The sequence below is a fragment of the Pungitius pungitius genome, chromosome 8 (assembly GCF_949316345.1).
Source record: "Pungitius pungitius chromosome 8, fPunPun2.1, whole genome shotgun sequence".
NCBI classification, from domain to species: domain Eukaryota; kingdom Metazoa; phylum Chordata; class Actinopteri; order Perciformes; family Gasterosteidae; genus Pungitius; species Pungitius pungitius.
The window spans coordinates 16,157,282-16,178,668 of record NC_084907.1 but is presented as its reverse complement, the minus strand read 5'-3'; the positions used below and the strand labels follow the sequence as shown (position 1 = coordinate 16,178,668).

The following is a 21,387-nucleotide window of genomic DNA, read 5'->3' as shown; positions in this document are numbered from 1 at the left end:
GTGTGCAGTTAGTGGCAACGTTATAGCTGTGAAAGTACACCCACATCAAGAGCTATTTTCATCACGTCATTTTTCAGCTTTAAAAAAAGCGCTAACATTGAAAAGTGGCAGGTTCCTTTTTCAGAGTGGTATGAACCGGTCTCAAAGCGGCATTTAGTGGCACGGACCCACCTGCGTCAATCCTTATGATAATTAATGACTATGTGTTTTGTCACTGAAGACTTGAGACATGTTGGAAAATGTAGTAGTGTTAGTTGTATTCAGAACACATGTTTTCATGAGATCAAGAGGGAAAACACGGCTATGAATCATGTGGATGTTGGGCAGAAATGGTGAAGCACGGAATCCGACTGCCGTCCTGTACATGAGTACCTCAGGTCGATCGCCTGACATGCCGTTCTACGATAGAAACATGTCGTCATTCGAGGGGCATGGCAACGCTAAAACAGTAGAGAGGAACACATGTGTCATGTGTCACAAGATTTCTGAAAACGGAACCTGCCACCTGCCACTTTTCGATCTCGGTGTCACTCATTAGAAGCTATTTCAAGTCAGTATGCAGATTTACTCCTCTCCAAAGTTATTCTATAAAAGATGAATTATTTCTAAATAAAGTTATTAAAGTCATCTGGTTAAAATTCCTGTATCTGTTTTAATATTGCAATACATGTAAAAAAAAATGAATATTGACATGTATTTTTTTCCAATCTCTGTGCTTCTTCATAGAGGCTCAGTGAATTTAGACAATCTGTGTTTGTGTTTGTCCTCACGTGTCCGATCAAGAGTAAGTCACAAACTCTGCAATAAGAAGTCAAAGCCCAGATCACTCGTGTGTAAGGTGAAGTAAACAACACATACAAAAGGTTGCGTGTGCGTGTTTAAATGTGTGGACAAAGGCAGTTGTTATTTTGGAAAGTAGGAGAGGGGCGTGTGTGTGTGTGTTACTTTCTCTTTGTGTGTTTGTGTGCTGGCAAAAATAGCTTGTGTTGTCTCTGACCGGAACAGGTGTCAAAACATCAAGACACACTCATCAAACCCTACATGAAACTCACATTCAACCAGAAAGAAACACACACTGAACAATGTAGGATTAGAAGCTGTGGTGTGATCTCACAAAACTGGTTCCTCAGACTTCACACGAAAGCTCACTTTTTAAAACTTAATTGTTTGGATGTCCTCTAAGGAATCATTTTACCTTGCTGGATGAGATTGACTGAAAGCAATCTTATGTCTGAACGTGAACCATGGAGGTAGTGTCTCATTGTGGTTAGCCTAGCTTAGCATAAAGACTGGAAGCAGGCTGTAGGAACTATTTAATAAAATACACCTACCAGAAAACCGTATGTCATTAACACATCTGGTTTGTTCAATCTGTACCTCATCGGACGTGATGATCTCGCAGCAGCCAGAAGAAACTAAACTCTGGTTCACCGATAATAGTGATCGATAGCTTCATATGACCTCCAACGTGTCATGTTTATATTTCAAATTTTCTCACACAGTGAGGGAACAGGCGCTATGTGTGTTTGCGTCTTCTGCATAGGCATGTGTGCGCATGCCTCCCTGCGTCTCAGTGTGTATTTAAAGCCTAATTTGTCTTTGGGAGAACCCATCTCTGAGGGTGGAATTAGAAGCATTTTGCACAGTAATGGGTTGACATGTTAATCCGAAACTCTATTCTCTGTAGCTAATGAACACATCCATCCTAGTCTCTCATGAGTCTGTGTTTGTGTGCGTGTCAATCAACGTCATCCCATCTGTGCAATACTGCTGAGTCAAATTTGAGCCCTGATGCCAAAGCGATGTGGGTTTTTGTATTTTGTTTAACAGTGACGACATTGAAGAGTGTGTCATTTTAAATCACTCACGCTGTTTTTATGTAAATGTGTTTGTTTGTGTGTGCGTGTGTGGTGTGTGTGCGTGCGTGCGTGTGTGTGTATGTGGAGAGACAGCTCTGACAGTTCTGGGTCAGACCAGTCCCATGGAGTCAAGGAACCTACAGAAGCCATAACAGAAATACAAATACACACCCACACATGCAAGTGCACACAGACACATGCACCTTGCAGGTGAAGATGACAAATGTTTGTAGGCAAACGGAAAGGAGGAGAGTGGTTGGATCTGGGAAAGAAAAAGGCTGCCTTGCCGTGCCAACACTCATACATCAGTCTACACCTTGGGAGCAGAGCGAAATGAACACACACACACAAGTGAAAAATACATCCCCCATAGTCTGCAACACACACGTCGACAGACTGACTGGAGGGCTGCACAACAAAGGCGGCAAGAGCAAACAAATAGCTGTGATGTTGTGTTGTTGTCAAGGGCATCAACACACCAACTACTGTGTGTGGAGCGCAGCAGCGAATAATTATCGCTCTTACATTTCGGATGGTGAGGTCAGCAACTGCTCCGACATGGCCACACACAACAACCAGAGATACAGGATGGTATTCTCCACACTTCCCTCTTGTCATGACAAGAGGCACGTTGCACTTTCCAATGATGCATCAATACCAGTTTATCCTTATATTTCTACAGTTGAGCAGCCAAAAACTAGAGTAGAAATCAATGTTAACTGAGATTTGTTTTCATTCATATCTCAGGATTGCTTCACCGGCTGTCCGTTGCATCATCCTCCTTCTGTTGTGTCTGCTGTAGAAATGACCACTGCTGTGTTTTGTGCGCGAGTGTGTAGTATTTTGAGAGAAAGAGAGAGTAGAGAGAGCTTGTGCTTGTACGTGCCAGTCATAATGTCTGCATAATGTCCCTGAGGTCTATGACTGTATAACTAATACTTGTATTATTGCTAGAATAAAACATTATGTTGAACCAAGCAGGATTAGAAAACAAGCATGACAGCCTCTTCGCACTCTCCCCCTCTATGTCTCTCTCTGAGACACACACACACACATACACACAGATATGTATGCATGTGTGGAGGCAAGCAGCCCAGGGCCATGTACACTAGCAAGCAGCCATGTTTCTTTCACAAGAGGCTGCAGTGAGGCTGTCATCGTCAGCATGGTTCTCTCTCTAGCTTTATCTCACACACACACACACACACACACACAAACACACACCGTACTGTGACATCATGCCACGTATTTAGACCACAGGGTCAGAGGGTATGCAGCTTTATGTGCTGAGGCTTCATTGTCTTCATGCTCAGTGACTGCACCAGCCCTTATTCAGCTGTCTTTCCCTAAAAGACACACACTTACACACACACACACACACACACACACACACACGTGCGGCAAACGTCAAAGATATCCAAGTTTACCATCAGCCCCTTTCAGTGACATTACTACCGATCACCACATGCAAAGGGGAGGTCCAGTCAATGATCTCCAGCAAGGATCTGAACAATTGGAGGGGACCTGTACAGTCTGAGTAGGCATTCTTCCTTGAGTTAGCAAAAACCCTGCACCTCCCTCTTATCCACCTTTACACGGACTACATTACCTCACTACCCACTAGACATTTAGATCCTCCTTTTCCTGGCACGCTGCTATTTAGGAGCTTGTGAAGTGTCATGGGTCACCTTTTTCTTTTCAGGAGTATCTTCCCCAGATGAACCGTTGTATTGAATTCTCTCAGGTCTAGCTCTAGCGGTGGGGTATCAAGGAATGGTGTAATTCATCAGTACCACCATGGCGCTACTAACCTGCTAATTAGCCTCGAGGCAAAATGAGGTGCTCGGCCCCTATTAGCCTCCCACGTTCTGAGCAATCTCAATGTATTTTGTAGAATAAAACATTATCATGACTGGGCAGCTAATCACAATGCTGAAATAAAGAGGGTCTTGGTGTTTGATCTTGGTGTGATTTTGAGATATTAGATAAAGCAGGGTCCATCTTGATGCCATTTTAAGAATCTTTTTTTTTGCATACTCTCAAAACAGCATGAGTCTCCTACTCTGCCAAATTGAAAATCCAGCCTCAGCACCGAGGGTTCCAAGATCACGACTTGAACACCCTATTTGTTACTTACGGTTGCCGCTCCCTGGAAACCAAAATACCCAGCCCCCCCCCCCCCCCCCCCCCCCCCCCTCTCACCTGAGGCAGCGCGGCGTTGATCTGCCGCTGGAGCACGTCCCTTTCGTGCTGCGCCCCCTGCAGCTTAGTCTGAGACTGAATGAGGGTCTCCTGGGTCTCCCTGAGGGACTCCAGGAGCTTGTCCCTCTCGTCCAGCATGTTGACCATCAGCTGCTCGAAGTTGGCCTCCTGGTCCGAGCCGTTGGGGACGCCGCTGGTGCCTCTGGGAGGACCGGCCGAGTCTCCTTCGCTGATGGTCGGCATCACCTCGCACATCATCTTACCCGCTCTGTGGTGCGGGCAACGCTATAAGAGCAGTGTCGCTGTGGGGATGGAGAATATGCGCGTCTTACACACCTGGACAATGGACATACAGTCACTGATAAAGGGCCCTTTATCGAGCCGAAGCACGGATCTCCAACGCGGTCGTCGATACGCGTCTTACTCTCTTTGCACTGAATTCCTAGCGCATCAAACGTGGATCCTTTTTATTTTTTTTAAATCGCCTTACCTAATCAGAGTGATTGGATCGAAGAGATGATGGTTGACCTTTCGTCCATATTAACCGGCGTTTGTCAGCCCCCGTGAGCAGATCCGCCCTGCCCGGCGCGCCATGCACTCACATGTAGAAATCCCGGCGTGATATGATTGACAGCTCAGAGATAGACGGGTGCGTTTGGAGGGGTGGTGCCCGCGAGCACGACGGAGATCATTGCACGTTGCCAGGAAGAGAAAAAAGAAAGAGATCAAAAAATATCCGAGAGGAAGCGTGGAATCTGCATCCTTAGATTTGGGGGCAGTGAGAGCGAGTCTTATTTTGCATCCGCCTTCTCCGCTTCCATCTCTCCACACAGCGCCACCGAACCAACGCTCACTCCTCCTTCCGCGCGCACACACACGCACACACGCGCACACACACACACACACACACAGTCACTGATCCACACGCGGGGGAATCTACAATGGTCAGTGCTTCGGAAATAAGATAGCAACTCCCAGCCTTGAAGCCGCAGTGCTAGGCGTTTAACAATATTAAAGCATTATTTGTAAGCAATGGTATCACACTTCGTCAGCTTTCACCAACTTGACCTTTAACTGGTCAAACGTAATTAACTTTTCACATCAGCACCACTGGGCGCGTGCATGAGCCGACAGCTCTTGAGACTCGATGCGCGTTCTCGCAGCATCAATGTAACCGCGCACCGAGGCCGGCAGCGCACTGAAGGCGAGCAGCGCGCCCTGCAGGATCGAAACTGAAGTGAAACACTGTAAATTATGACAGGCGTCTTTCTGCGCTGTTTAGGGCTGCGCCTTGACCTAAATGACCATCAGTGACTCTCACTAAATTGTTTATTTGCCACATGCATTCCACACCTGAAGGCAAGGCCTGTAGCTATAGGAACCAGACACTGCCACTGGTCAAGGGTTACCTTTTTGTTGTCGTTCCTGTTGCAGTATTTAGGACTTTACAGTAATGTAATAGCTCGCAGACATGTTGCTCTCTTTTGAGCATTTTTTTGAGTATCACAAATACGCTACATCCAGTTTTTTTATGTTGGTGTATTACTTTTTTCTTTTCTGAACTACAGCATTCAAAATAATATTTTTTATAGAATTTTGTACAAGAGATGTGGCTCATTGCAGTTGAGTTTTAAAGGCTTTGACAACAATGTTGTTAAAAGCCATTTTGGGACACTGTTGCCTGCAGCATTTTCACAAACTACTTACATAGGTCACTGAACACAGCACTGGGGCTCTTGTTAGCACTAGGACTCATGACAACAATATTTGTCATTCTGTCTTCCTTCACTGACCGATGTTTCTTATTTACCTGTTTGTTATTAGCTACCTAATGTCTGCTGCAAGTGCACGCAATTATGGTGTGCTGGTGTGGTATAGAACCCTTAGAGTGGCGGAGTGAGAATGTATCTCTACTTGCTGACGTTCCTGTTGAATGAAATAATGATGGGCAGATGAAACAAGTAAAAGAGAAACAATGTCATGGCTCCCCAGTGAAACAAGGAGTACTGCGAGCAAGTGCTTTCTGTGTGTGGGTGTGTGTTACATATCAGATAGACGGCCCCATGACAATATCAATGCACTTAAATGAAAAAGTATATATACATGAATAGATGCTACACACAATTTTAACACTAAAATTGTTTACTAATTTACTATTTACTATTAAACTAACAATTATTTTAACTACAGAGAAAAAATGGTGAAGTATTCTGAGAGAAGTCCAGCTGCTTCAAAATGGTTAATGTTCCTCCAAAGGAATCTAAAACATCTGTCAAATGCAAGATGGACATGATTGTTTAATACGATTTGCAATTGGCCAATAAAGTAGGCCTAATAGGACGTATCGGATCCACCTTTCACTTTTGGTCAGGAGAAATTATTGAAATTGTCGCAGTGGCCAGCAGAGGGCAGTAAAGCAGCAGAATTAAAAAAAACAACGATACTCTCGCGTAACTTGGGACGTTACGTCATTCCATGATGGCCGAAGATCCTGGTGGAACACTTTTCAATTTATTTCATTTTTTTCTTTCTTTCTCTCTACCTCATCTTGCCATAGAGACATGGCAGGAACCACGTGCACGTTAAGCGTTCGCAGATCATTGGTGTCGACATGCCCAAGAAAGGGAACCGAAAACGGCTGAAATTTAGAGCTGGGGACGTTTGTTCGGAATCAGGTAACGTCAACGTCACTTTCACGTTAGCCAGCCGGCTAATGCTACCTAGCTCACACAGTCATGGGCGCCCAGCACTCAAGACCAATGGGGTTAAAATCGACGAAATTGACCTATTTGAATCTTATACTACAGTATAGTTAATGTGAGTATTTACTGAGGTGACCTTTCTAGTGATTTCAAGTATTTGCAGGAGCTAAGGGGTAGATACATCCACGTCAACGCTGAAGTTTATTTAACGTCAATCGTTACGTAATCACTGGTTCTGCTGATTAATATGAATTATACAGTATGAACGATATAAATCTTTTCCCCCTAGTGACAGTGGCCGATTACGCTGATGCCGACCCAGCAGTTGTGAAGTCCGGGAGGCTGAAGAAGGCTGTTGCAAATGCAGTCGAGAAAGAAGGTAACCTGAACCTTCAATGGCACAGCCTGGCATTTTGGGTGTTTTTAATGCTTTGATACCACAGGGTCATTTAGCCATGTCTGGACAGGCGATTCAAATGGCTAATTCAACACTGTGTTTCAGTAAAATTACTCTGTGGCCTGGAGGCATCTCAGGGTTCTGTAGAAGAGGTCCTGTCTTCACGGAGTGTCACAGGGGATGGTTTGGACAGCAGTGATGACCTGGACCTGGAAGAGGATGGAGAAAATGAAACTAAAGTGGCACACAAGAAGAAGAACAAGAGGAGAAAGGGTATTATTTGTCTAAAATCTGTAATGCACATAGAGAAATTAGTACTTGGAGGGGACGGAGGGGTAAACCCCTTGTCTGCATGTTTTAACAGAGAGCAGTGATGGGGGGGAGTATCCAGTGGACATCTGGTTAATGCTCGCCTCCTATATTCGGCCAGAGGATGTGTGCAGATTTGCTCTAATCTGTAGGAATGCCTGGACAGTCACGTGCACTGCTGCCTTTTGGACAAGGCTCTACCGAAGGTGAGGGAGTTTAATTGATTAACTTCGTTCAGTCAATGGTAAACAGATAAGAAGTGCGTGTCATTTTTTTAACAATGTTTTCTGTACAAATGATTGTGAAGTTACCAGAAAAATGTGTCTCTGTATGATATGATGTCGATTGATTGAAGAAATACTTCAAACAGTAATTTTCCGGTCCCCTCCTCCAAAAGCCAGTATGTATAAGAAGGCATTTCAGATTAACAACTGTCTTGCATGTAATTTACGAGGAACCAATAAACTTTTACTAAATTTACTAAAATTAACATGTTTTTTCACCCTCCCACTGTCCATCTGTTACAGGCACTACAAGATTGGTGCTGATCTACCATTCCGCCTCCAGCCCGACTGCATTGACAGGATGTGCTCTCTACGGGCCCGCGTGATTCGCTCGCTTTTCCATTTGTACGAGCCTTTCAGCCTGCGCGTCTCAAAGATTCCTGCCCTGCCAGAGTCCACGCCAACGACTTTGCTCAACTCCAAGGTAAATCATTTAATGTGTATTCAACCACCTAACATTATAACATAATTAATGTTGTTAGTTAGTGATTCGCTGGAGAGCTTAAGAAATCTATGCTCTGATTCATAAATAAGAATAATCAGGGCTGCTCATGTGATATCCAGGTTATCCACAACTTGCCAGCAAGATAGCTCAGAGGCAGCCAGACTAAGTTGAACACAGCATGATCGAGGCCCCTTGTGTAGGCTTTACAAGTGTAGTCAAGTTTTTCTGTACTTCTTTTTTTTCTAAGAATAAAGACATGTGTATGTATATTAAAAGTCAAAATAGCCTGTTAATATGTACATTTATCATTTTATGTGCATAATGATTCTTGTTGCAGTGTTTACTGTTCTGGGTCACAAAGGTGTCAGGGACTCGGCCCGAGGCATTGTGGGAGTTCAACTTCAAGTTTCTTAAGCAGGTAAAAAAAAAGGGTTGTTTAAAACCAACTGCACTTCTTCCCTAATAAGATAACTTTTGAAATAGTAATAACCCATTTGGCTTCTTCCCAGCAAAGACACAGTAAAAATGGTTGTGCCAAGTCCTTGTATATGCCCAGACAATACGAAGATGTCCACACGAACCCAGACTCTGACTGCTACGTGCTTCAGGTCACCACACTCAACTTCATCTTCACCCCTGTGGTCATGGGCATGATACTGTCCCTGGTTAGTTGCTCTTGATTTTTGGTGAATAATAGGTAGTAGTCTAATGTGGAAGAGAGAGCACACAGACTCTGCTACAAACTCTTATAGACTGTACAGACTACTGTCACTTAAAAGCTGAATGATCAAATAAACAAAGTTTGTCTGTCTTCTGTGATTCACACCGGAAAACCTCCCGCCCACTAGCAACGTGATTCTAATTATATGCTTATAATTGTATTATTATTGCCCAAGTCTTGTGTAGCGTATTAATCTTCTGCAGAAAAGGTTGAAAATACCATTTTTCATGCCAAGGCAATAAATGTGGCCACAGCAGTCATATTCTCAATAGTGATCAGTCTCAAGAATACCTGAAGAATCTTTTCAAATATAACACCACCACCCTCCTGAACTCATGGATTTCCTCCATCCATCCAGTGTCGGGGGGGGTTGCAGGAGTCATTCTCGGCTAACATCGGGCAAGAGGCGGGGTGTTTATATGATATGACATTTAAAATAAATCTGCAAACTAACTAACTGCTTGGTGGAGGCATTCAACCACTTGTCTGAAAATGAAAATGTGCCATAAGATTCCTAATTTGAAATGTTTTTTTGTTTTTATTGTAGTTCACAATCAACGTTAGCACAGACATGCGCCACCACCGCGTTCGTCTGTTGTTCCAGGACACGCCACTCCAGCGGTGGAAGAAGCGGGGGGATCAGGGCGGGACCCAGGTGGTGCTGGATCCAGTACACAGTGTGAAGCTCATGGACTGGTGGCACCCACACTACCCCTCCTCACCCCACATTTAGGAATACTGCCCTGTTATCCTTCATCGCTTCCCAATCATCAAAAATTCAATATGGGAAGACTGCAAAACCCTGGAATATATTAATTCACAGTCAACAGTTCACAATTTTATTGTCTTACGTTAAATAAATCCCAGGTTGAGTTGCCTGCGATTGAATGTTCTGACCTCCAAGTGTCAAAATCAAACATTGTTGCATGCCGAACTACCACACCATACTAATTTAATTTTAGCATCATTGTTCTTCAGAATGATGCAATTTACCACAGAATTGTCCTGACTGAACAATATTCCTTGGAATACTGCTCTTGTAATCAATGTTAAAGAATCTGCGCTATAGGGAGATGACCAATCACTGTACTGAAACTGAAAACGCCTGCTGTTTCAGAAGTCCCAGAGTTTGCAGACGGGTTGAAATGAACCAGGCAGCACGGCGTGGAAAGATCTTACTGCAAATTGTTTAATGTTACACACTGAACAAAACTGATTAGATCAGTGATAGATGATATAAATTATGTAGCTCAGCCCTGCAGCTATGGCTTAAAGGAACGTGAACTTTCACAGGTTGCATTAAAAGAAGTCAGCCATTATTTTACATTGGAGAACATGTTGCATGCTAAACAAGTAAAGACGGCAGCACCTCGTAATATGTGAGTATTAAAGACACTGCCCTTTACTGAAAGGGCCAAAGAGATGATTCAGCATAGACATCTTCCACTCATATGTTGATTAGAGTGGTCTTTCTTTGTAGTTTTTCTAGGCTAAAAACCGTTTGTTTCTCTCCTTCCTCACTAAGTGAGCCATGAACCCGTTTTCCCCCGCTGAGGAATCTCAGGGGTCAAAGTGCTAAAAGGGGTCTTTAGGGAATGTTGTATCCTACCAATCACATAGTTGATTATGTTCATGAGAGAGCTAATTAATGTATCCTTTGGACACATTAAAATGATTTGACCTGATTTTCACACATACATTTATAGTAAATGAATGTAGTAAATTCAATTAAATAATGAATCAATTAACCAGAAACATTTTATATTTCTCAAAGTGGAACTGGATGTTGGGGTTATCAGCAGTTGATTCTTGTTGGTCTAGATTAATCGGATGAGTGAACTGATTTGAAAGAGAACAGTTTGAAATAAAATTTGAAACATGCCTTTCAAAAAAAAAAAGTCTCCGGTCTCGTCATGAATTGTAGACTTAGTTTTTTACATTTTTATTTAACAGTTGCTTCCCTCATGTTGTCATGCTGAGTATTACCGCTCTGCTACAAGGCCCTGCTTCACATCAAATTTATTAGGATGGCAGGTGCATGTGTACAGGCATACATACACATTATACATATTGTTTAATATTGAACTACTGTTTTAAGACCAGTGAAACAGAACCATTAATCGCAGTGAGAGAACTGGCGTTCAACTTGCTCACATAGCTATCAGACTTTCAGTGGTCTTCACAATCACTCAGTTACAACCATGCCTGGTGTAAAATGTAAATTAAACCACATTACAGAACTGATGCTATTTTGACTGTGTCAAATGTATGTGGTCCTATGATTAACAATGTGACACTTTATGTTTGCACACTTAAACAAAACACAGAGGCACCAATCCAAGTTAGTAAGTAAAAAAAAAAGATAAGATGAAGTTGTCACCCTTAAGTCATGTTGCTGGAGGTCTTTAGCTAAAGTTAGAAGACCTCATAAAACCTACGCAGTCAACAGGCATCACGTCATTGCCTCGGAATACCAGTCTGGGGGAGACATGGGAACAACTACATTTCCCACAAGCCCTCCCGCGCTTCGCTATTGGTGCTGGCACAGGTGACCTCAGGCGCTCCCAGTTGTGACAACATCTCGACGCACAAAACGAAAACAAATTAACCTCCGAAGTGCCAATGGTGGGACACGCTGTGGCAGTCCGCGTGAATACAGAGAAACTCGAAACTCTTTTTCTTTTGAAACGCGACTTTTTTGCTTCTTGCGACAGTTGCCCGCGTCGTTTGTGCGATCAGAGCGCGCGAGAGAAGCGGGCGCGCGCCGTTCGCTAACCCGACTTTCTCTGCTTCGTTCTGTCTGACCTTCAGAGCGGGTGAGTTGATATTCTACCTCCTACACTGAGTCAAATGTAGCTTGTGCTCCTGCACCAATAACTCCGGGCACCCGAGAGCGGTAGCTTATTCCAAGTGAGTATTTGACCACATTTACATGGAAAGTGTCGCGATGCATTGGAAATATACAGCAGCAAACGTATCGTTTGCCCCGAGGACTTTAAAGCCAACACTGTCTTGCACATGTGCATTCCATGTTGCCACATTGTTGCAAACATATTTATTTAACAATCTCTGTAATGCCATGAACCCTAAAACCTGAAATAAGCTCAAGGCTGGGAGCATCACAAATCAAAACGCAAGCTTTTGTCTCTAGCTCATGACATTAAAAGAAAACAATAGTACCAAATAACCTGCTGGGTTAGAACATAATGCACCACTTTCCCCTTTTTTTTCTTCTGTCAGTTGAGAACTTCCCCTCCTGCCATTTATAAGCGGTGGCCAGGCTGGTGTCAGTAACAACACCTCAGCCCGGGGTATGCTGCTATGTATAAGCTGTGGGGCTGTAACCCCTACACATGCTGTGTACTTGTCCAATGAAAGTACTTGGGAATTCTTGGGAATCCTTTAAGGCCCAAAAAATGAGAAGTAACAAAAGCACCACCGACCGTGTATGCCCCCTTTATCCCCTTTAGACTATATTTACATACTCTGTGTTTTATTAATAGTTAGTGTGAGGGGCGGTTTGTTATTATGCCCAATGCAATCCGGTAATGCAATATCAGTGTTTTATTCTAATAATAACATTAGACATTTACCTGGAATTAATGTGAGTTAAAGTTGTTTTAAAATAAACTACATGTCTTATCTTGTTTTATGTCAGAATAAGGGCAAAGAATTTGCAATAAAGTGAGAAATTAGTAATCCACCTTAAAGAATTATTTTTCTTTTTCTTGGGTCTTTTGGAGTAATTGTGAGGGAGAGATTCAAGGGAAAGCTGTGAGGATGGCTTGATGGTTATTTTGAATGACAAATAATCATCTTTAGGGCGTTGGTCCTAAGTAGTTTCAGTTACATTAAACTATGTGGAGGTGTGGCATATACATGACACACATACACACTCAAAGCATACACCTGTGTTTCCTCCTTGTTGGCTCCCCCAAAAACCTCCTTGCTCCTTGACGTGCAGGTTAGGTGAGAGGAAGCACAAGTTAGCCTAATGAAAAGTATCCAAATGGTTGACATTATTCCCTGACCTCTGACCTCTGCACCTGGCTTCTGTGATCACCCATACCATTCTCCAGAACACACAATCCGGGTCAAAGTTCAGAGCAGGAAGGTCTCAATAGGTCTGACAGCTTGTGACGGTCAAGCTCCTTTTTGGGAAGATTCTGATTCTGTTCATGTTTTACTTTCGTCTTTAGAGCGTTTCTAAGAAATATCCCCTCACAGTTTCACCATTGGCCCTGATGAGCATATTGTGTTTCAAAACACTATGATGACAGATCATAAAATGAGTTACTAAACTTCAACATTGTCTAAAGTTCAGCGATTCAAATACATTTTACAATTCCATAGATTAAAAGAGATTAATTTTAAGAAACGAAATAGCGGGTTTATCGGACAATCAGTTAATAAAGTGTTCAATGCGGGTGCGTCATTAGAAATATGCTTTTAGTCAGTTGTTCCTTAAAAAAACAAAAAATTCAGCGCACAGAAGTTGCACAGGACCACGGACGTTAATCAACCGTTATGATATAACGATATCACTTCTCGATGGCACATTTGTGTTTCCAACGTAAAAGCCAAACAGAAATGCGATGTTGTAGAGCAAACTACCACCTTTGTTGTTTACTGACACACGGATATTCTTTCAAGGAAAGATGCATCTTGTGTTTTGTTTAGCTTAGGCACAAACCGTATGTATGCAGAAACATTTCTGTAAAGCATCCGAACACTGAGTGAATGTGTTGTTGATGTGTGTGTGTCGAGGCGGAGCCTTTTTCCACACCACAATGCTGCAGAGTTGGAGCGCCAGGTAGTCAAACAGCAGTTATGTCATCCCACGGTTAAACCTGAATAACCGTCCCTTCTCCCACTATCTGTGTTTGGATTTCCTTTTCATGGCCTTTATCTGCCTCCTCATTGTTGTGAATCTGTCAATGAAAACATTTCCGTTGTGTAACCAGGTCAAAAAGTTGGATCTACTGTGCAGTTTCGCTGGCATCAAGTTATATTCTAATACAGCGCTGTCACATATCAATTAATCCTTTTAACTTTATTGATATATTGACTTGTCATGTTATCATGTGCTTTCCTCTGTGTTTTCATAACAATTCCAAGAAATCCAGTCCAAGGGCTTTAAATAGATGACTTGTATATGCCGTCCGCCTAATGACTCAATCCAGATTCTTTATAAGACACAAGTCGGATGCAGTTACCAGTTGCCTTCCAGGAGAATAGATGCAAGTTGGGCTCAATATCTCTACCGGTGCTTGTTGCCAACATAAGCTTTTCTACAGAATGAGAATGGGACAGATACACACCGATGAGGCAGTGGGGTTATGGAGTGCACACAATGTGAAGGGTCAGGGGTCAGTTAACACCGTAAGGCTCATTGTCAGCAAGGTCAGGAGGGGGTGGAGATTGTTCACTACGGGGAGCAGCGTTGACCCTGGCCGACTGATCGCAGTCTCTCCTGCAGCGCGGCGGCCGGCTTGAAAGGGCGGCAAAGGAAAGCGTAGCGGGGTTTTAGGAGCTACAGCTTGACAGGAGATGTGAACACTTTGAATAAAATGGTCTCAGTGAGATCCTAGTTAGCAAAAGTACTGGACTGTATTTGATCATTTATTTCCCCCTGGATTTAATGCTTGAGTGTGCAACGTGTACAATCGTAACACAAAAGGCTTTACATCCTGTGAGTATGGAAAAGTGTGTGTGTGCGTGTGTGTGTGTGCGTGTGTGTGCGTGTGTGTGTGATGTTCTCTGAGTTATTGGGCTGACATCCGCTTGTAAGTGTTGGAGATGGGAGTTAATTTTCCTCAGGTAAATAAAGGCAGCGTTACACACACACACACACACACACACAGAGCTCTGTCCATTCGCCATGGGCACAAGTCTCCCGTGACACGGACAGTGTTTGTGTCGCTTCGTGACTAGACCAGAAAAAGTGTTGAGGAAGTGTCTCTGTGTTGTTTTCTTGAAAATGAAAAAAGCCACACAAAACCAACTACTAAATTTGTTTGTCAAAAAAACGCTTGGGCTTTTTAAACCACACGAAATGACATGGCGGCATGTGCTATGTGTCAACATGACCCCGTGATCCATCAGAAGCGAGTGTGGGTGGGGCATTTTAGCGCATGTGCTGAGTGTATGACTCCACTTCCTCATCTCGTCTTCATTCCACTGTTTCATATCCTCTTTTGACTGACAGGCAGCAGTGATTGTCTTAGAGCGACATCTCAAACGCATCTCTGAGCGCACACTGCAGCTGGTCGGCTTGTACGTCTGCGCGTGGTTTTATCCTCAATTTAGTGACTGCAGTACAGTATTTTTAATCAAAAGCAATCATGAAAATAATTAAATAAGGCACTCTCACTTGTTTCTCTTGCAGTTTCACTTCTCTCAGCCAACCGTGTCTGTCTGTGTGTTTTTCTTCAAGAAAATTAGAAGCAAAACACACACGCAGCTTACACACACGAAAAATGATTTGATTGCTGTTGAAAGTCAGCTACCGAACATTCCTACTAACTCTCAAATGTAAGCTGCGCCCTCTTAATTAAACGGCCTCGGGGCTTCTCAAAGAGGTTTTTCCATTATGCAATTCCAAGTGTTCTTTCCAATGGTTTTCCCCTAAATTGTAATCGAAACAGAAAAACCGCTTCGCTCAAAAACTTTTTATTTTGTCTGGTTTTATTTCTAGTCATGACATGACTTTGCAAATAAATTCATGTTTTATCTCTGCCTTCTTAACACGGCAGCCATGACTTGCTGATTGTGTTGAGCATGTGGTTAGTATCAATGCCTGTGGCTGGTTTTCATCCCTTATCGTGTCAACTTCTCTTCCTATTTGCTCGTGGTGCCTTCTCGCTCAATCTGCATCGGTCACATTTATCTGCATCTTTACTCTTGGTAAAATCAGAAGTACCGGCCTTCCTTCCACTTATGCTGACGACACTCTGCTTCCAGATCAGAATCAAAAGTACAAGGCCCCACTGTTGTGCTTACTACTTACTGTGCGTTGATATGATTGTGACCCAAAGATTGTGGAGGAACCTTTTTAACATCAAGTTTTCCTCCACTGTCTGCACTCATGAATTCTGCCTCCATCCTTTAGATTCTTCACACACTGATGCGCATTCATTCGGAAATGGCATTTCTTTTGCTTTCATTGCACTAAGGATCCTCTTTCAATAGATTTTCTCTATGTCAACCTTTCCCAATATTTCCAAAGCATGTGGATTATTTATATTAGAATAATCTATATAAGAATAAAATATTCAGTCACTTCCACTTCATGTTTTATACTTCACAGTTGTTTCCATTTCCACGTTTTTGTTGTTAGTTGACTGAGGTGGTCTAAAACAGGATACCACTGAGGCTCTCAGGAACTACTCTTTGTCCAAAGGACAATTTGTATAGTTTGAAGAATGTGTTTATAGTTTTTAAGAGGAACAAGGGGGACCTTTCGCATATTACAAGTTAGCATCAACATGTGCGGTTATTAAGTATTTCCCAGATGTAAACTATACTACGGTCTTTAACAACATTTGGAGTGAAATAGTCTTAGTGGAGATTATTTTTCTACTCAAACCTGTGTGAATAAGAAACTCTGCTCCTCCTCCGGTCGATAGCGGTCACTCTTCTCATTTCAGATTAGCTGAGAAGCACCAGAGTATTAGTAGCAACACTGTACTGCCTGAGTTTAGTGACATTTTTATTGGGCAGTCTCTCCTTCCTCTCTGTTAGTGTCAGCCATAGCAAAATCCGCTGCAGAGGAAATACAGCAATCTACTGTATAAGGTTGTGGGTCTGTGTATAGAGAGACAGCATTCCTCTGTCTGCACTGCTTAATCATAAACGTTCCCAATAATTGGTCAGCCTACGAGAAATGGATGCTAATCTGGCACACAGCTCCTATTCTAAGCTTGCTTATTAACTTCATTATTATCGTCTTCTTGACCCCTCCTTGAGGTCATTCTTCATCGGAATGTTTACTAGTTTCCAATAAAATAAGAGAATGAAGGACAGTGAAAGGAAAGAACAGGTAGTTATCTCAAAAGCTCATCTCCCAAATGCCTTCCATTCCATCTGAACATGCGTACAGGGCGGCTCACTGATGCAAAAAGAAATGTTGTGCAGCTGGTTGGTTGGTTGTTGCACTACCTTATCTTTATCACACACAAACACATGCAGTATGTAGTATGCAAAGACAATGTATCATTAAACTACTAAAGGCTTAAAATTAATGCACACAACTTGTATGTGTATACTCACGTCAAATGATTTGGCGCACATCATAATGAATGACACTGTTCAGACATAATAAAACATTTTATTTGATATGTTATGTATATAATTCATAAATAAATAGTCAGCCCTGCTGGTTTGAGCCTCCACCAGACGAATTACTATCAGTAGCTACAATGATGGTCCACGTATGCCATGTGTTTGTAACGTCTTTGCAACCATGATGACCAACCGTGTTTACGGAGGAAAAGTTGTCTGGTGGACAAGGGGAAGAGGGCTTGTTTTTTTGTGTTTGTGTGTGTTTTGAAAAAGCATGTGTGTGTGTTTCGGTCCTGCCTCCTCCATAAGCCATTGTCAAAAGAGGACAAGGCTTTCTTAGTCAATGATTTCCACTCCTACATATACGCCTTATGATTGGTCAGACTGGACAGGAACACAGCCAATGTGCTGAGGGCCTTAGTGGTGGGGGGTACCCCTAGACCAAAATAGCCCAGTAAATACACTGCAGGCACTGAGAACTGCCCTACTGTTAAATGCTTTGTGTACCAACAAGGGATGCTTTTCAGCCGGGTACCAGCATGCTGGTCAGTGTCCCCCCGTGTTGTGATTGGCCCGCCTAGCTGAGTGGCACTTTGATACCTGTGTTTGTGTTTCTGCAGTCAGGGACACAGCAGAAACGAGGAGAGTGAGGCTGGAGAGTTACTAATAGTTGGGTGATGGAAGAGTTGTTTTAACGTGTTTATTCACAGGGAATCCATCAAACAAGCTGCTGCACGCAATGGGCATTCTGCGTGTGGTCTTTGCAGCCTGTTTGTGCAGACGTGTAACAACCCGAGGCAGATAAGCATTCATTTGATAATTGATTTCAAAGCGTGCCACTCTGCATTCTAGTGTAGTGAGTTGAGGTTCCAGCTGTGCAATATATTTTGGGCAGTTTGACAGACAACAGAGTTAAAGTTGAGAATTGTATTGGTGCTTCCTCTTTATTTTGGGACCTGTCCATGCAGGGGCGTGGTAGTGGGGGGAAAAGTGGACCTGACTACCCAGGGCCCCGTCTAGGGAGAGGGCCCTTTGCTAACCCGCATCGTACAATGGCATGTGTAGGGGGCCCACTGACATAGAGGCCCAGAATTTGGTGCTTTTTCACATGTTTTGAAGTGAAAATATTCTGCTATATGTTCTGCATAATCTCCCCACTCGGAGGATCCTTGAATGGTCCTGTCAGCCATCAGTGTTAATTTCGTTGACGAAAACTATGATGAAAAAAATATTCGTTACCTTTTTTCCGTGACTAAGGCGAGACGAAAACGGATCTTACAGCTTACAGCTGTTATTATTGAGAAGACGGTGTTAAACCGCCTCGGCTGCCGTACGTTCGTTACTAAGCAACAAAGAACGCGCGAGCGCACGTGACAGGTGGAGGCTTTTGATGGGGCTGCTCAGTGCAGGTGAAGGATGTGGCAACACAGAGCAGGTGAAGGAAAACCCGGAGGACAGACACAAGAGAAAAAAAAAACTGGTCATGAAACCAAAAAATAGAGAGGAGGAGAGAAAGAGAAAGAAAAAGTGGGGGTCCAAAAATAATGTATTGCACCGAATGTAGTACGTTAAGGGGTCTCTTTTGTTGGGACAAGCAATTTCACAGTGGGAACAATAAAGGACCATGACGTTTCCGTTGGCCATGTCAAAACCAAAACAAAACCATGTCAAAACAAAATGACTAAATGTGACCTAAAACTAACATGCATTTTTGTTTAAAAGACTTAGACTAAATCAAAAATAGCTGCCAAAATGAACACTGGTAGCCATCAGTATACATTTTGCTGTTTGGTTGATTTGTTGCATGTTTGCCTGCTATCTCTGTCCAATATGTTTTTTTTTTTTACTTGTGTGTATTTTTACTTGTGCGGACTTGAACATGCATGTTCAGGCACAGATGAGAGTGTTTCAGGATGTGAGTGACTTCTGTTTCTTGTAAACAAATCTTTCTGCACTTTGTTCGGAGTTTTACTGTTTTATCTGAACTGGCTTCCCTTTCACAAGGAAGTCAGACAATTATTGTGAAGTCAAGAGACAGCTGCAGCCTGCAGCTCCCATTTTCTACCGTGTGTGTGTGTGTGTGTGTGCCCGCCCTTACACAGGTAAACAAACACATTTGATATAGTTTGGTGGGATGCTCTTATCCTGCAGTATACACGGACTCGCTAAGCCAGTTGAAAGTGGCTTTATCTGCTCACCTAAATGTAAGAATATTCTATTCAATAGTGCGAGTTACAAAAATATGTGCTGCACTTCAGTGTGTCATCTCAAATGTTATAAAAAGCTGTTTCTTTTGCGATCACCTTCCCAAGGTCACATCTAATCAGTGATGTCTCGGAAATGTATTACATTGCTAGCTAGCTGATTCAGAAAAGAATTCATCCAGTTTGTTTCTTTTTATAAATAATGTGACTTTCAGTAAATTATAACAAATGTACTTTATTGCGATAAGGCAAAAGTAATAATAATAATCACTGATCCAATAATAAATCAATGCTCTACACTGAATGGACACAGATTATCTTTGATAACATATATGCTGTTATTTGTGTCTCTGATAAATCCTATTGTCATGTGAGCATGCAGGTTAGTATTTGCGGTTTATTAGGGTGATGGCGTGTGGGTGTGCAATTTTAAAGAAGTAAATTTGCTGATTCACTGCCCTATAGCTCCTAAAAACCCATTTTTACATGAAATGGGGAAATTGGATTGAGGGCTTTTAGTCTTTCTGTGTTTATGGATGCACACGTGTAGGCGTTCCTAAATGCAAATGCTCCGGAAAGGAGGCTGGACAGAAGGAGGAGTTCCACATTAGAGCGAAAGAAGGGAAATCGCTAAGTTTACTGGACACAGGGCTCTCCTTGTTGTTGCCCAAGACTACGACAGTCAGGCTAATTTACAGGAAGAGGAGGAGGAGGAGGAGGAGGAGGAGGAAAATAAGAAGCAATAGGAAGCTGAGCGGGTGCTATTAGAGAGGGAGGAAGGTGACTAACAGTGACTGTCACTCAGCCTACTGCAGCCTGTAGGTGGAGGGGGGGAGTGCCGCCACAGCCAGTGAGACGGCACATGAACGCACTAGTTGGTCGGTCCAGCTCGCCAAACAACTGGCAACTGTCACGGAGTGTGTGCAGTAACACGTGGAGGAGCAGATCCGTCTTGGCTACACTATGTTGTCTTTGGGATAGTTGAAGAGCTGCCGGTAAGGATCTAAAGTTATACCTGTTGTTCTTTATGTATCAGTGTTAATCTGAGCTCCAATCAGGCTAACTAGCTGTAAAAACAGAAATGAAACTGAACATGCCTGAGCAGTTTAAGTGAGGTTTTTTTGGTGTCGAAATAAATCTTTCTTTTTTTTAAAAACTTGAATACAAAACCTATTTTGACCTATCCAAAACAGAAATGGGATCTAGAGATCCCGAGTCATTAGTTCATTGTTTAGTAATATAATGATTGTTTGTTATGTGCTGCTAAGTGGAGGCAGAATGTCAGAGCGATGGTACTGATTGTGTGACCGTCTGGTGGGGAGACACTAAAGTTACCACATGGAATGACACTTCTCTCACGTTAGCTTGTACGCCAAAACCAATTTACAAAATAGAAAGCGTTAAACTGAAGCCACAGTGCTTAGAGATGTTCTGTGTGTTTGCAGCGCTGCTTAGCTCATAAGATACTAGCATCACACACGCAGCAAAATAAAATAGCTGTATGGGCATCATTTCTACTATATCTGATCTGTCAATTTCCTTCTCGACTCCAGAATGAACTTTTTCATCATTCAAGTAGTGTATAAAAAGCCGGTATTGATATCAAAATATTACCAGCAAAGGTCCCCATCTAAAGACGGTGTGGCATGACCAACAGTTTTTAGTTCTTCCAAGGGTTACCTGCAAAGGAAGTTGCTTCACCACTGACAAAACTAGGACTTGTGGAAACTGATGGAAGGAAAGGGGAAGCGATGCATTGTGTTTGTAATCGTTTGCTGCTGGTCTACTGTCTTTCCTAGATCTCATTGAGTTGTACTTTGATTTGACATGGTGGTGGTGGTTAGTGTGTTTGTGCCGATTAGCCTGTTGTCCCTTCCTCCCTGGTTTCACATCCCTCCGTGTTCTCCTCACCCGACTGAATTGACAGGTTCACTCTGGACACATGTCCCTATTGGTCAGCTATTTAGAGACTGTTTCTAAA

At 42.8% G+C, this 21,387-nt stretch overlaps 3 protein-coding genes across 11 annotated transcripts in view; 2 read left to right on the top strand and 1 right to left on the bottom strand.

Annotated features, from left to right (window-relative positions):
• ppfia4 (PTPRF interacting protein alpha 4) overlaps positions 1-4,950 on the bottom strand; it is a 42,842-nt gene extending 37,892 nt beyond the window's left edge. For all 5 annotated transcript variants that reach the window (XM_037490437.2, XM_037490439.2, XM_037490438.2 and 2 more), the window contains exons 1-2: positions 4,552-4,950; positions 4,062-4,363 (exon numbers count right to left, since the gene is read on the bottom strand). In XM_037490437.2, the coding sequence (XP_037346334.1) occupies positions 4,062-4,319 (258 nt within the window). In that variant the 5' untranslated portion in view covers positions 4,320-4,363; positions 4,552-4,950. The remainder of the gene's footprint in view (positions 1-4,061; positions 4,364-4,551) is intronic.
• A 1,575-nt stretch (positions 4,951-6,525) lies between these two features.
• Positions 6,526-10,800, top strand: tmem183a (transmembrane protein 183A). Its single transcript, XM_037448131.2, has 8 exons — positions 6,526-6,736; positions 7,053-7,142; positions 7,266-7,433; positions 7,525-7,675; positions 7,997-8,177; positions 8,536-8,616; positions 8,708-8,863; positions 9,467-10,800. Exons 1-8 carry the CDS (start codon positions 6,673-6,675, stop codon positions 9,650-9,652), a joined length of 1,077 nt encoding a protein of 358 aa, XP_037304028.1. The 5' UTR covers positions 6,526-6,672; the 3' UTR covers positions 9,653-10,800.
• A 674-nt stretch (positions 10,801-11,474) lies between these two features.
• Positions 11,475-21,387, top strand: part of tfeb (transcription factor EB) — a 28,444-nt gene continuing 18,531 nt past the window's right edge. For 3 of the 5 annotated variants that reach the window (XM_062563941.1, XM_062563939.1, XM_062563944.1), the window contains exon 1: positions 11,475-11,735. The gene's annotated coding sequence lies outside the window, so the exon portion shown is untranslated. Of the gene's footprint in view, positions 11,736-20,102; positions 20,402-21,387 lie in introns of those variants that run through there. The other 2 variants (XM_062563943.1, XM_062563942.1) reach the window with 1 other exon arrangement.

What these genes read in the sequence shown, in the direction of transcription:
- tmem183a (XM_037448131.2), top strand. Translation starts at nt 6,673, where the DNA reads ATGCCCAAGAAAGGGAACCGAAAACGGCTGAAATTTAGAGCTGGGGAC. An exon ending in TGGACAAGGCTCTACCGAAG is followed by an intron (nt 7,676 to 7,996) that starts GTGAGGGAGTTT and finishes CATCTGTTACAG; the next exon opens with GCACTACAAGATTGGTGCTG. An exon ending in ACTTCAAGTTTCTTAAGCAG is followed by an intron (nt 8,617 to 8,707) that starts GTAAAAAAAAAG and finishes GCTTCTTCCCAG; the next exon opens with CAAAGACACAGTAAAAATGG.